Source organism: Pleurodeles waltl, chromosome 11, assembly GCF_031143425.1.
Source record: "Pleurodeles waltl isolate 20211129_DDA chromosome 11, aPleWal1.hap1.20221129, whole genome shotgun sequence".
NCBI lineage: Eukaryota > Metazoa > Chordata > Amphibia > Caudata > Salamandridae > Pleurodeles > Pleurodeles waltl.
Window position 1 is genome coordinate 77,598,684 of NC_090450.1, and position 16,220 is coordinate 77,614,903.

At 44.5% G+C, this 16,220-nt stretch overlaps 1 protein-coding gene across 3 annotated transcripts in view; it reads left to right on the forward strand.

Moving 5' to 3' along the window:
- The window catches only part of ATP11B (ATPase phospholipid transporting 11B (putative)), a 456,703-nt gene that overhangs the window by 205,895 nt on the left and 234,588 nt on the right, over positions 1 to 16,220 (forward strand). For all 3 annotated transcript variants that reach the window (XM_069213099.1, XM_069213101.1, XM_069213100.1), the window contains exon 15: positions 264 to 332. In XM_069213099.1, coding sequence (XP_069069200.1) covers positions 264 to 332 — 69 coding nt within the window. The remainder of the gene's footprint in view (positions 1 to 263; positions 333 to 16,220) is intronic.

Here is a 16,220-nt window from a genome sequence, read left to right on the forward strand (position 1 = left end):
TTTAAAATCAAAATTGCTTCCCTTTTAATTCACTAGTATAAAAAAGGATAGATGTTTCATGAAACAGTGTGAGCTTCAATTATTGATTACATAGTTTAACCCTTTCCTACTGAATTTGTGGACTACATAGATATGTTTTCGCATATACAATGAGAAGTGCTTAAATAGTTTAAAAATACATTTTGTCTATATTCATCTGTTTTCTTTGACCTGGTGCCAAAACACCATTATATAATGTTTGTCATTTACCTTTTTTTGTGCAGGATGGGTGTCACGTTTACTGGAACAGACGGAGAAACATTGGAAATTAAATGTCGTGGAAAACCTGAGAGGTAAACACCATTTTCCTGCTCTTTTGCAAAGGGACATGGGTAAATATAAATTTCAAATGTTTTTCCTGTTCCTAAGGTTTATTTGGTTTTTCAGCATAAATCTTTTTGGAGCATATACTAACCCCGCCCGCCCACCTACCTACCCACTCAAAAGAGACAGTTGATGCTGAAAGAGAAAACACATATATATTTTTTTCTGGCAAATGTTTTTTAATCTAAACATCAAGAGAATAGCGACTAACGGGGGAGTGAAAACTGCAATTGATGGTCTGCAGCACACCTTTGCCAGTGTTGATGTTGTTTAGAATAATTATCTATTTCATTTGTTGGCAATTCATCTATATTGTTAAGAAATTAGAATACTTTTTATAGTTATTTTTTGTTATATATTTTTTTTTTAACTTAGAGGCTTAAGACATACCATTGATTTCATAAATGTTTTGTTGTGTTTGTATTGCCAAAACTGCGCAAGTTGTGCCTACGGAGGTGTTGTGGGTGTATGTTTGTTATGACTAATGAGACATCCTGGATGACATGCATAGAGTGAACTAAGGTGAAGAATTTTAGTTGCACATGAACATCCCTTCCGCCATCAGTGCCTGGTGTACATTGATTGTGCTTGTGTTTTTTTGGCTTTTTTTTGGTGTTTGGAAATATTTATACGCACATAAAATAACTTCACCTGCACATCTCTAGACTTGAACGTTTTTCACTTCTTCTCCCCCAAAAAATAATTGAATACCTGATTTATTGCCATGTATCCATGCACTAGTATTTTTTAGTACCATCAGTGACTTTTAAATGTTGGGATTGGACCACAGTGATAAGTTAATTTACCCATTGTTTTGGTGTGAAACCTATTTCAAGGCAGGGACAGAAAATTGGTAATGATGGGCTTAGTTAGACAGAGCCTCATGCATAGGTGAGGGTGCTGAATGCAACATGGAGAAGTATGTAAGAACATCAGTGCTGAGTTCCCACATAGCTTCCATTGTTTATTTTCCAGCAGTAACTGACAGGTTTTCATATGATTTGTCCACGTTCACCAGAGTACTATCTCTCACTATTTCTCAAATTATGAAAATAGCCTTCTCATGCCCCTTGTAACTAATAAAAGCCTTACGTCACAATAAATACTGTTACTTCCATGAGAGTAAAGAGATGTCATTGCCTTCCTTACACCAGTCACACAGGGACCCACCACCTGAAAACCTACCTAGCAAAAGACTGCAGTCTAGCAACTCCTCCAAAATGCCTTGTCTTTGGCCTAAAAATACAGTTCCACTTTCCAGTCTTTCATCACTAACCAATCTAAGAAAACAGTGAAAACCTCTAAACACATTTAACAACTATCTTGTAAATGGCCTAAATTCAAATGCTCTAGCAAGGAGCCTAGCTAGAATGGCAACGATCTTCCACTCATACTACTCAGATGTCTTAGCACCAATACAAACAGCCCAGCCTCACCCCAAGGATCCTCCACTGATGCTCCCATTCAATCATTGACTACAAATCTTGACTTAAGTAAGTGGCTCTCTCAAAACAATAAGTGCCTCTCTCAAACTGACCTTACCGCATACCACGCTGCACAGATCATCTAACAGAAACACATAAATATCAAATCCATCAACTCTTTCTACCTACCATCTGCCCTCTCCTTACCACTGATCTCCAAATTAAGGTTATAGGCCACAAGTTTGCAGACTGATTACAAGATTATCACGAACCACAAACATACTACAGTCTTGAGAGAATAAATATTTGGGTTGACTTTCCCTATATATCCACTATAAGATCTCCGATTAACAACCTGAAAACACTGCACAAAAAAAACTGATCGGAGGGTCCGTTCAATCAACAGTTTACATACTAAATGATATCTTTAATTTGGCGTCATAATCAGGGGGCGCTCTGCTTTCCCCTTCATTGCTGGAATTGCCACTAGAACACCAAATGCTTTAAAAATAACAATCATATTTTGAAGAGGTTTGACCTGCTTGGGTTATAACCACACAACTCACTTGGAAAATGTGTCTGCGTTAATTAATTACAAATGTCTGACCTTCATCTGCAAGAATTGATCAGACAACCAGAAGGGCAAAATCAACTCTGATCACTCAGTTCCCAGAAACATTTTCAGCATCTTCTCCTCTACATTCCTTCTCTTCTGTACTTGAACACATTGTTCCAGAGCAACATGGTAAATGAACAGTTCCAGACTCCAATGATGCAGCCTTCAGTCAAGAAACTCGTCCTCGACCTGCACAATCCTACTAACTAAAGCTGTCTCTCCAACATAATATATTCATCAAATGCCAGGTGTTCCACATTTTCAGTCCACTCACACAGCTCAAATATGGCACAGACCCATAAGGGGAACTAGTCTGCCTCTGTATTTTTATGGGTTGCCCTATAGCTTATCGAAGACAATAACAAAACATTGAACATAACCCCCTAAATGTATTGGTGGCATTTGAGGTAGTGAGCCACTGCATCCGATCCACAATGTCGAGCTGCCTATCTGCCCCTGTATCCAACATATCGCAAACTGTACAGGTAATACTATTTTGCTGTAAGGTATTGGAGGTATTATGTGCAATACCACAAGGCCCAAATTAGTTCCACCCTTCAGTACAAACAAGTTGCCTCTAATAGATTAGATCTTCTAATCTGCTGCAACCATGCAGATGTCGACTCAGAGGACACCCTCCGCTAACTAACCTAGCCTACATGAATGTTTACCTGAGGTAAACCAGGCATTGCAAGACACCACCTTAAGCTAACCCCAGATAACACAGAAATACTTATTAGCGTTCACCTTTCTGGGTCCCTGTATTATGACCATCCATTATTAGTATATGCTTTAAAGACAGAAATCCGGGAGGCAACAAAGAATCTGACCAATACCTCAAATACCACATCTGCAATATAGTTACATTTTGTTTTGTTCTCCTGCTCTCTCTACATTGTAGATTTATTTCAAAGTGTGTGCCCAAGGGCTTCATGCTGCAATACTGTATATACTTTTTATTCTGGAATATGCCAGTGTGCTCCTCCTAGGGCTTACAGTTTATCCCTTTCGTCATTCTAATGTGTGCAAAATGTGGTAACAAAAATGCTCTTCCCATAACCAACCAAAAGAGCACATCTCACTAGCCCTCCCAACACTTCACTCTCTACTCACTATCAGGCAAGTAAAATTCAAGGCACCCTTCATGGCTCTTAGATTTTTCCCAGCATCAAGGCTTCAATTCCTCAGTGCCACCTAATCTAAATACTGCCCAGCCTGCTCATCGAGATTGACTAGACCTTCATGTCACCAGACATGACCGGACACTGAGAGGAGGTGTTTTCTGAAATGTGCTAACTGCAGGACCATTATAAGTTCAAGAAAATAAAAAACTGGCATTTCAGAACCACAGATTAAATCTTTTTGAGACACACAAAATATTTATGCAACCCAGTAGGCATTTCGCCCATCTTCCCAACCCTAAGTTGCCTGCCCTCTCATGCAGTCTGTGTTCACATACCCTCTGCTCTTGCACCATTTGCTTCCTTCCCTCCTTTCTGGTCTCTCCCTTATTTCCTCTCTCCCCTATTCCTTATTTATCCTCTCTCATCCTCAATCTTTCTTTAGCCTTTCTCTTTGCAGCATTCTTTCACCACGTGTCACTTCTTTCATTCTCTTCCCCCTCTGTAACATGACTTTCTTTTTGCCTAACTCCCCACTTAATCTTCTCTTCCCAAGCTCCACTGGCTAACTCCTACTCTTCTGTCATCTTCCATCTCACCAATACTCCTTATTCCCACACTTCCACTTTCTCTCCTTTTTTCTGCCTTCCCCCACACACTCTACCACCTTTCTACTCAAAGTGCCCCAAAACTTTGGTCCCTAGCTTTCCCAATCACCCTCTTCTCCGCCTCTTCCTTTCCTTCTTCCATGCTCTGCTTTTTTCCTGTCATCACTCTCAATTATTTTTCCCTCTTCACTTCTCCCTTCTTTCTTCACTTCTCTTGTCTCCTTTAAATAAGGTGGACTGTCCCTGTTTGGATGAAAGCTGCATGGCTTGTGACTGATTGCGTTATTCTAAAGTAATGAACCCTAATCTGAGTTGGGATACTCTTCCAAGCCTTAGCCTAACTGCCCCCTCAGAGCTGAAATCAGAGTAAGTGTCTTGTGCTCACATGGATTGCATGGTGAAGTCCAGCTGTGTGAAGTTTGGATATGGTTGTCTGTGCCTCTTTGCATACAATGAGCAGTGGTCCTAGGTGCCCTGAGATTTGAAAAATCTGATCTGACCACTTTTTCTGAACTACCCTTCCTTCCCCCCCCTCATTATTTATTTGACCCTCACCCTCTATTCACACCCATTCCCGCCTCCTTCCTTGCTCCATCCTCTTCCTTATTTTGTAACTTATCCACTCTCCCATCCTTTCTCTTCCCCATTATCACCTACTACACCCACTTCATTTGTCATAACCTCTTTTTACATGTTGTTGTTCTTGTCTTTCTTTAAAAAAAATAAAAAGAAAGTCAGTCACAGTAGCTGGAGTATACAGCACTGCAATGGGACTGGGGAAAAGCCAGAGACAGACATGAGGAAGAAAAGAGAGGTCCAGATGTTGCTAAACAGCATAATGCCGCATTATAACCACATTAGAGTATAGAACATAGCACTCAATCCATGAGAGCTCAAATCCATTCCTTTGATCTACATAATACACCTGTCTACCTAATTCCATACCATATTGGAGTGCCCAATCCACAGCCACTACCCCACACTGTACAAAGCAATACTTCTTTTCAAAATTCATCAGTCTACAGTTACCCCCAATTCCACCTGTACCACTCTGTAGCACAGTATACAACAGCAAGATAAGATGACCTCGAACAGTGCAGAACTCATTGATGCCCATACAAACATAGCCCAGTCATCTATACACATGCTCACCAAATCGCAACTCCACACACAAAAATGTCTTAATTGTTCCTTTAATGATACAACATAGCATTTTACCTCCAAAGCACAGTTAATACAGAAACCATTTTACACAAGCCACCACACTCACCACCTTCACACCAAAGTGTCCACACAATGACTAAAGAGCACCATGCAAAAGTAACACACCACATATTCCACCAGTTCAAATAACAGATCACACCTTGTAATAGCACTTCAGAAGCAAGAACATATGTAAATACACAACCTACTTAACATCACACCACACTTCTGCACCACTAGACTTGACAAAACATACCACCCTCACAACACAGCACCTCACCCCAATTAAATGTACAGCACGTCAATATTGAAATTATCTCTACAACTTACCATTGTATACCAGGCATACCTTACCAACTATATTCACTCATTAACTTCACAACGGATTACCCTTTGTACCTTCCTTATCACACCACACAAATATAAAACACAATCCCATATCATCGGGACAAAAGGCAAACAGCCTAATTTGGAAGGAACTGTGATTAGCAGAGCTAAACCTGAAGGAAGAAATCTAACAAAAAAATGATTCTAACTAAACGTTTAGCAATTTCCTGCACCATCCTCATATCTTTGCTGTCTCTGGAGCGGCCTTACGCTCTGACAAAATCTTCCGACTTCAGATTTGTCACCTTATGCATCTTCCCAGATGCTAGACTGGACCTGAAATCTTTAATGTAATTCCCTTGTGCGTAAATAGGTGGTATCATGTGGCTCCATGTCGGGTTCATCGATTCCTGTGACGTGATGGCCACTGTAAACAGCCATCTCTGCACACTGATGTCAGTTCCTTTCTTTCTGCGCCTTCCAATGCGCATCCAAAGCTAGCAGTTTGGTCTCTGGTAGACTTTTTCCCTCAGGAAAAGCAGCTAAAATTGTTCTCCATGTGCAAACATTGCCATTGAACTGACAGATCTGATAGAGACTTCTAGCCATAGATTCCTTACCATTGAATTTCCCCAGGTGTCAGACTGGATTCAGAAGATTTTTGTGAGCAGTAACCCTTGCATGCCAGTAGGTGCCGTCCATCGGCTCTGTGCGGTAGCTTCAACCATGCCGGAATGATGTCTGTGTCACCTATATAGGCGCCACCTCTGCGCGCTTTCATGTCATTTCTTTCCACACCAGTCAGTGCAGATCCTGAGAGAGCTATCCCATCACTTTTTGACAGGTTTTGTTTGACATTTTGTCGACCCTTGAATTTTTTTTTTTTCCCCTCCTCCTGGTGTGTGGCACAAATGTCTTTGAGGAAGACCGCTTTTAAATCGTTTGGTGGTTGTCACCGTGCCATGTGGGTTACGGAGCCACACCTCGTCTTGAGCGCGGCTATGACTCCAAGGTGTGTTCCAACTGCCGGGCCATTGCGACGAAGACATTGAGGGATCGGTTGTTAAAGTTGCTAGCAGCCCGGCAGGTGGCTCCATGTCACCAGACTCCTTGGAGGTCTCAGTCTAGGGGAAGGTTCACTATTCGCTGTGGTTTTGACATGACTGACTCACTGCGCACAGCAGTTTCCATGAAGTTGATGGTCTAACGCCATGCCTGGCTGAGAACATCTTGCTTTTTGGGGTATATCCAGACTTCCATCATGTGCATGTTCTTTGATGACAACGTCTCTTAGGATACAAGGTGCTGGTGCTTTAAGGACTCGCAGGCTAAAGATAAGTCCTTGCCCCCTCCCACCAAGCAGCTGCAGACCTGAGCCCTCCTAATCATGCCCTTCAAAGTAATGGGCGTACAGTTGGTGGCAGACTCCACCATCATCTCCACCACTGGCAGTCCATAACATCAAACAAGTGGGTATTACAGATCATTCTGAGGGGCTACTCCCTCCCTATCGAATTTACTTCTCCCTCCATTCCTCCTTCTTGCGACTGGCTGATGGAGGATCATCTGCCCTTGCTTCTGCGGGGAAGTCAAGGCACCCTTGTACAAGGGAGCCATAGAGAGGGTTCCAGGGCCACAAGTAGGCTGTGGTTGCTACTTCTGCTACTTTCTGGTCCCCAAAAAGGACAAGGATCTTCACCCTATCCTAGACCTCCGAACCCTCAGCTTCTTCTTCAGAAAAGGAGAAACTTTAGATGCTCACATTGGCTCAGGTCTTGTCTGCCCTGGATCCTGAAGACTGGATGGTAGAATTCGACATGCAGGATGCCTATTTTTACATTCTTGCCCTGCCTGCCCACAGACGTTACTTGCTGTTCACAATAGGCCATGGGCACTTTCAGTTTACAATGCTCCCCTTTGCCTTACCAGTGCCCCTCTAGGTTTCACCAAGGTGATGGCAGTGGTCGCAGCTCATCTGCCCTGATCAGGGGTGTCCGTCTTTCCCTGTCTCGATGGCTGGCTGTTTAAAGTGGGTTTACCCCAGGCTGTCATCTCCCACCTTCAGACTATGGTGAACCTCCTACATTAGCTGGGGTTCACCATAAACGTGCTTAAGTCACACCTGGCTCAATCTCAGATGATCCCTTTGATAATAGCTCTTGTGGACACAGTGCAGTTTATCCTCCAAAGCAATGAATCCGGGATATTCAGGCTATGATACCGATGTTTCACCCTGTATCCTGAGTTTCAGTGAGACTGCCTCTGAGGCTGCTGGGCCTCATGACCTCCTGCATTTGATACATGCCAGATGGCATATGCAGACTGTTCAGTGGGACCTGAAGTTCCAGTGGGCGCACCATCAGGGGAATCTCTCCGACACGGTCCAGATCTCGGAATAACTGTAAAAGACCTGCAGTGGTATGGAGACTAACGTGCTGCGATTTGGTCAGGGGCCAGACCCAGGCTCCCTTCCCCAGGCAGACCTCACAGTAGTGACCGATGCGTCACTCTTGGAACGGGGCAGCCACCTCTGAGAGGTGGAGATCAGAGGACTCTGGTCTGCTGCAGAATCTGGACTACACATAACCATGCTGGAGCTCCATACAATCCGACTGGCATTGAAAGCCTTTCTACCTTCATTCAAGGGTAGGCTAGTGCAGGTGTTCAGACAACACTACTGCTATGTGGTTCTGTAACAAACAGGGCTAGATGGGGTTGTGGACCCTATGTCAAGAAGTGCCGCTTCTCTGGACGTGGCTGGAGCATCAAGGCATTTACCTGGTGCTTCAACACCTGGTGGGTTCTTTGAATGCCAGGGTGGACAAACTCAGCTGCAGATGCTTAGTGGATCACGAGTGGCATCTCCATTGGATAGTGGTGCAAGGTCTTTCAGCAATGGGGAGAACCTTGGTTATATCTGTTCCCTTCCGCAAAGATTATGTAATGTCAGCAGTTTTGCATGCTGGAGTTTCTAAAGCGGATCTTGCTCTGAGACGCTTTCGTCTTGAGTGGAGCTTAGGCCTCCTGTATGCCTTTCCGCCAATACCACTCATTCCCAGAGTTCTCAAGAAGATCAGGAATATCTGGGCACAAGTCATCCTTGTGGCTCTGGACTCTGCACGGAGAGTCTGGTATCCCGAGCATCTAAATATGAGCATCAGTCCTCCGATCAGGCTGCCCCTTTGGGAGGATCTTCTGTCGCAGCAGCAGGGGAGGATCCTTTAACACTCTGCCTTTTTGCATGGAGTTGGAGCAGCCACAGTTGACAGCTTTCGACCTCACCCCCACCCCCCGAAGTCTGTAATGTTTTTCAGGCAGGCAGATGTCTGTCCACCAAAACAATATACGTCTGCCCATGGAGAATTTTTTTATCATATTGAACAGACAAGTCTATTTACCCTCTTTCTGATGTCCTCCTTTTCATTCATACCCTTGCCCAGCTGGACTCTTCTTTTGGTACTCTGAAGGGTTATCTTTCTGCTCTGTCTGCCTCCTTGTGGCTGCCTGACCAACCCTTTTTATTGAAAGCCCCCATTTTAAATAGATTTCTGAAGGGTCTTGTACATATGTTTGCCCATTCTTTTTGTTACGCCTCAGTGGAACTTCATTTGGCCCCCACTTAATTGATGTGTGTTCCTTTCATTGTTCCTCATAATTGCTCTTCCGGCTGCTCTTGATCAAAACAGCATTTCTTCTGGCTATTACTCCTCTGCCCAGAGGGTGAATGAACTGCAGGCTTTATCTGCCAAGCCTCCCTGCTGGTCTGTTTTTCCAGACAAACTGGTGCTTCGCACTAGAGTCTTTCCTACCAAAAGTGGTAACACAATTAAATGTGGGCCAATCTGTTACCCTGCCCACCTTTTTCACTTCTACACATCTCTCTAAAGAAGACGTGCGACTCCACCGTCAGGACTCAAAAACAGTTTTGCCGTTCTACCTTGATCACACAGAGTTCAGGGTGGACCACCAACTCTTTGTGGGGTTGTTGGTGCGAAAAACATTTTCCAAGATGCCACCCCGGAAGACTTGTTTGCTCTTTCCACTAGAGCCAAAGCTGCAAGCACTACATTAGCACGTGGAGCCCTAGTCCTTGACATATGTCAGGCAGCAGCGTGGGCTTCCTTGCACATGTTTACCAAACATTACTGCCTGAATAATCCGGTCCGCAGGGATATGTATTTCACCTGTTCAGTCCTGCAGACCTTCCTAGTTTAAATTTGTCCACAGTCCCACCACTGGGGATGATATTGCTTGGGTATCTATTCAAAGGTGAGGAATCTGCAGCTAGAATTTTCTTTCAGATGAACATGTTAGTTACCTTCGGTAACACCTTATGTGGTAGAGACAATATCTAGCCACAGATTACTTACTGACCCACTTGTTCTCTCTGGACAGATTCCTAGGGTTAGCAATGATCCCTTTAAGGTCTTTAGTCTGAACAAATCAGTGTCGGTGCACTTCAGGGCTCTGCACTCCTGGTGTGGAAACTCATGAAAAGTAACTCTCAACAGTGTGCTGAGGTGGTGGCTATATAGGTGATGCGGATATCACTTCTGGGCCAGACACAGCCGCGAGGAGCCAATAAATGCCAGCCATTGGCACGCAGTGGTACACTCACAAAAATCTTCCAGATCTAGTCTGACTCCTGGAGAAATTCAAAGGTAAGGAAACAGCGGCTAGATATTATGTCTACCAGATAAGTCGTTACTGAATGTAAGAAACGTATTTGTTTTAAGCTGTGCTGTGACCGTCACCTGGAGATGCCCAGGACTGACACACAACGTCTGCCTGTGGAGCCTTGGCACCTCGAATACCATGAAGTCATGCTTGTAATGAACAAAAATTAACCGCAGAGCATTCAGAGAGCGGAAAGCCGAGGTTGCCATTGCTGCACTCCAAAGGAAGTTGAAGATGCAGCCTTATTCCCAATTAAAATCAAATGTGTGCTCGCCTTCTAGCTCCTGGGGTTGTTCTCGAGACTACTCCACATCTGGTAAGTCATATAAATCACACAAGCCCCACAAAATACACAAGAAATCTGGAATGGCTCTTCGGCATCTCCCCATTCCCTAGGTACTTCTAGGATGCAGAACCCATCCTTGGAATGACTGTGGTTCTGTTCCAGCTTCCCTGCGAGCTGACCGCTACAGCAGCTGAACTCTGCCAGCTAAGAGAGAATTTATAGCACCTCTCTGGATCCCAATGGTGTGCCTTTGGGTCCTAAGGGTCCAAGGTGGCAACCTGTCTGAGACCTGTCAACCGATTCTGTCTGGAGTCCAACCTCGCCACTCTCCCAGTCAGTAGTCCGCTCCATTGGTGAGCAGAGTGCTGTTGCCTCCCGCATCAGTGCTAGCTCTTATGCCTTTTACTGTGCAGAGAGTGGTGCCATTGGCCCAAGCTTAGACGCAGTTGCCAACTTCTGACCTGGATCTGATGGTTTTAGGAGACTCGTAGGCTCAGCCCATCACAGAACAACGTTTTTCTGACCAATACTATGAAGATGATGGCAATGACAATAGGGACTTTTATGAGGTGACCTATATTTTTTAGGACCTACAGGATGCAAGTAGGTTGAACACCTCCCCTGGTATTGGACTCCATTCCTCAAACCCTATCGCCACTGAGAAATCTGCATCTTTTGTCATTCGCAGGGCATCAGAAGTGCTTGATTTGACACTGCCCATGCAGGAAGTTAAAACAATATATTAACTTAAGTCCTCAATCCAGCAGCCACAGCCCATGAACATCTGCTGACTTTCAACATGCCTCTTACAGACATACCCATTGGCACTTTGGCAAAGCCAGAGTTTTGCTTGGCAGTTAAACAGGTAGCAAGGCCTGTATTCGCTTTATGGGCTTTTTATCACACGTGCAGCAATCCCCCATGAACATGACATTTGATGGCTTGTAACTTTTCAAGGTATGCTAGCTCTTGAGAAGTTTAAGGAGAGCAAGGTCAACTCTTGCTCTCTGGGCCTAGCTCAGCCTGTTCGGCAGTTCCCACAACAGCAGCTTCCCTTTAATGGCTTTGGAAGGAGGATCAGTAGAGGCAACTCCAAAACCTGCCTCCACAGCACCTGGCCTCCATGCCCTTTTAATGGCAGGGCCAGAGAGTTAGCTGACAGCATTCAGGCCCCCAGAGGCAATGGTCTACTTATACTCACACTCCTCCTCCACCACAGTTATTTTACTTTGTCCTTGGTGGCACACAGTTGCCCGATAGGTGGTTGAGTCAAATTTCAACTTCATATTTTGAGGCACATCAGACCTATGGGTGCTACAGATCAGGCAAGACAAATAATACCTACCTTTTCGGTCATATCCCCGGACAAGCCACCCACATGTCAATACCTCCCAGAGGTACTCTGTGGAGAAGTTCAAACTTTCTTGACTAAGGGAGTAATAGAGAAGCTGCCGGCACCAAAGATTGTTACTCTTGTTGCTTTCTGGTGTACATAAAGGATAAAAGCCATAATCGTATGCTAGATCTCCACCCTCAGAACTACTTCTTTCGGAAGAAAGAATTCTGAATGCTCACCCTTTCCCAAGTTCTGGCTGCCCTAGATGCAGGAGACTGATGGTAACACTTGACTTGCAGGATACATTTTCACACCCCCATCTGGCAGTCCCACAGGTGTTATCTGTGGTTTCAGGTAGACCAAGAGCATTTTAATTTCTGCATGCTCCCCTTTGGCCTGACCAGTGCTCCTCACAAGTTAACAATTATTGGGGTGGATACAGCCCATCTTTATCAGAGTAATCCAGGATACAGTGTTTTTCCGAGCTATTCCTCTACCTCAACAAGTCAAGGACATTTGAGCTATGATCCTGATGTTTCAGCACTTGACTCGGGTCTCAGTGAGAGTGGCTTTTGGGCCTCTGGGCCTCTTGGCCTCCTGGTTGTGGGCCATTACAAGTGACACATGCAGGCTTTTCGGAGGGATCTGAAACTGCAGTGGGCTTAGCAACAGGAGTCAAAGGGGACAGCAAAAGATCTGCAGTGGTGGCTGCTCAACCACAATTTGACAGGTGGCATACATATCTCCTTACTGCGCCCAGATCTTACGGTTATGACAGTTGCATTGTCGCTGTGTGGGGGTAGTGGGGGTCATCTGGGAGAGGTGACAATCAGAAGACCGAGCACTGAATGTGTTTCTCCCAACCACCAAGAGAGAGCGTGTGCATGTTCTCATAGACAACACAACTGCGTTGCACTACAGCAACAAATGGGGCAGAGTTGGGCTGTGGTTCCTGTGCCAGAAGCCACTTTGCCTCAAAGTGGCTGAAATCCTGGGCATCACCATGATTGCCCAACACCTGGCAGGATCTTTAAACAAGATGGCAGTCAAACTCAACCTCTGGAGCCTCATGGATCACAATTGACAGTTACACTTGGAGGTGGCACTGGGCATCGTCCAACAATTGAGAGAAAACTGGTTCAGTGTATTTGCCGTCACAGAGAATGCACAGTGTGCAAACTTTTGTGCATTGAAATGCCCAAGCAGACCTTCCTGGAGACACTTTACTTCTGCATTAAGGATCAAGACTCATGTATGCCTTTTTGCCCCTCCCTCTCCTGTTCAGATTGCTGAAAAAGATTTGGAACTATGGGCCCAAGTTATCCGAGTAGCTGCTGAATGGGCAAGGAGTGTGTGATACCCCACATTTTTTTGCAGTGATCATTTGTCCCCTAATCTTGCTGCCATTGTGGGAGAACCTTCCTTCCCAACTGAACGACAGGATCCCGCAACCGAGCTTGCAGTCTACACCTCCATGCATTGAGATTCAGGAGCAACAGTTGATGTCTTTCGATCTTCCCAAAATGAATAGTGTCTTTTTCGCAGCCAGCCTCCTCTCCAGTAAGTCTGTATAGTCATAATTCTGGCAGAGATTTTTGTGTGATGTTCTTACCGTCAAGTTCAGCCTTTAGAAGCAAGCTCGTCAAACAGCCTTCTATTCTGTCTTTCATTGGCCCAGCAAGGTTTGCTGTGGCCACCCTTAAAGGTTATTTGTTGACCCATTTGGCCTTTTCCCTCTTGCCAAATCAGCCATCCCTCTTTAAGTAACCTGTTGTGATGTATGTTTTTTGACGGGACTAACCCACAGGTTCCAAGCAACGCCTTTTATGATGCTGCAGTAGGAACCTAAATTTGGTTCTCACTTATCTAATGTGCGCACTATTTGAAACATGCACAATTGTCCTTTACGTCTCTTGACCATCAGGATGGTGCTCCTTGTCGCAGTCACATCTGCTAAGCAAGTGAGTGAACTCAAGCTGTTGTTTGAGGCAACCACACACTTAGTTCATTTTGGGCAATCTAGTCCTCCAAGCAAAGCTGGCATTTCTGTCAATGGTAGTTACACTATTCCGCATAGGGAAATCTGTTAATCCCAATTCTCTATGCTTCTACTCACTCTAAGGAGGTATATTGGCTTTATCGACTTGACCCTACAAGTGTTCTTAGTTTTTACATCAATCGAACTGCGAATTCCAAGAAGATGATCAGCTTGTGCCGGCTTATCAGAATCAAAATTGGAAAATCAGTTCAGAGGAGGACCTTCACTCTTATGGATTGTCCTGTGCATAAAGACATGCTATAAGCTATCTCGAAGTAGCACCCAGGAGGGTTACATATTCGCACCACCAGAGCAAGGCTTATTGCCATGCACTGAGGTGTGGTTCGCAAGTCATGGACATTTGCCAGGCTGCTTTGTGGGCATCCCTCCACATGTGCACTAAGCACTACTGCCTAGATAACCTGACCCAGCAAGGTGGGTATTTGTTCTGTGGAACGCCAAACGGTCCATAAATCAGATCCCAAGTCTGCACTTCTGATTTCATTGGTGTTGGACCTGGCCTTTTTCTTCAAGGTCACTCGAGTTTTGCCCTCTTATGGCGAACCTGTTTTTGTTGTTTTTTAGGACTCTGTACACTTTTCCCCTGCTAACTATTGATAAAGTACTTGTGCTCTCTCCCTAAAACATTGTAAAATTGGGGTACCCTCATTGGTACATTTAATTAACTTGTAAGTCCCTAGTTTATGATACTACATGTGCCCATGGTATTTGAATTAAATAGTATTAGTGGGCAACAGCATTCACTGTACCATCCTTTAAAGTGGCCATTTCAAATATGTCTTGGGCCTGCCACTGTAACCTGTATTGCAGTTTTAAACTGTCATTTCAACCTGGGACCATAAACCTTTTGCCAGGTCTAAACCTTGCTTTTTAATAGCTATATGTCACCCCTAAGGTAAGCCTTAACTACTCACTGGGCAGTGTGCATGGTACTTAGAAAGTTGATTGTGTGGGTTTAAGTTTTACATGTCCTGGCAGTTAAAAACTCCTAAAATTGTTTTTCACTGCTGCAAGACTAACTCTTCCATAGACTAAAACTAGGTTGCCTTATTACATTTAATAAGTGCTAACGCCCCTTTGGGAGCCTATAGCGAAATTATGTTTATGCTCAAATGTGGTTTAAGATCCTCTTTAATGGTGAAGCCGGATTTTCAGTTACAATGGTTAAAAAAAATGCCACTTTTCAGAAGTTGTCATTTTTTGTCCAAACCGAATGTTCCTTTTCCAGTGTCCTGGGTCACATTATTGTGAATAGCTCTGATTAGGAAAGTGACCATTTTTGACATGGACAACCCCCACTTTTAGCCCGGTACATAATGCAATTTTGACTGAAAGTGCACCAGGTTTCTGCTATCCAGGTTCCCATTGCCAGATCTCTTTCCCTAATACTGTGCAATTGTTCCCCAATTGGCAATACCTTTGGCACCCCTGTAAGTCCCTAGTAAATGGTACCTCAGCTACCTAGGGCATGGGTACCAAAGAGGGTCCCCAAGGGCTGCAGCATGTATTGTGGATATATATATTTGGGGTGGTAAGGGCATTTTTAGGGTCAGCTCAGGACCAGTCACTCAATCCACTAGTAGCTGGTAGGTTTTCTGGATGCACCTCTAAGGTTCCCTCTGCGTGCAGTTATTAATTTATCCCTCACTGGCAACATTGAGGGTTTATTAATCTGAGATGTTTGATACCAAACATCCCTATATTTGGAGAAGCCATCATGTAGCGGGGGAACTCGTAGTGACCAGTGTCCAGCATATGCATTTAAAATGGCTTCACTGGTCACTTATTATATCTGAGAATCAACAAGGACATAGCAGGAGCACATCTGCTCATGCCGATATGCCCTCACATGTAATAAAATGCATGTTGCCTTAGGGCAGTAATGCCTGCTAGAGGGGTTACTTGCGTCTATTGCATGCAGTACTTAGGGGGCATGGCACACAGGCTGTGCGCTGTCGTGTTTTCACTTTTGTCTGCACCAAGACACGCAGCCTGCAATAGCAACTGGTCATGTGCTTGGTGAGGGGTCACTTAGGGTGGCACAATTCGTGCTGCTGCCCTTAGGGACCCTCCTTAATACCCCAGGCACCAGGGGTACAATTTATAAGGGACTAACAGCAGGTGCTAAAGATGGTGTCAATTGGGAAAAACAACTGGGTATTTAGCACTGGGGTTTTGGTAAGCAGGTACCCAGTGCACG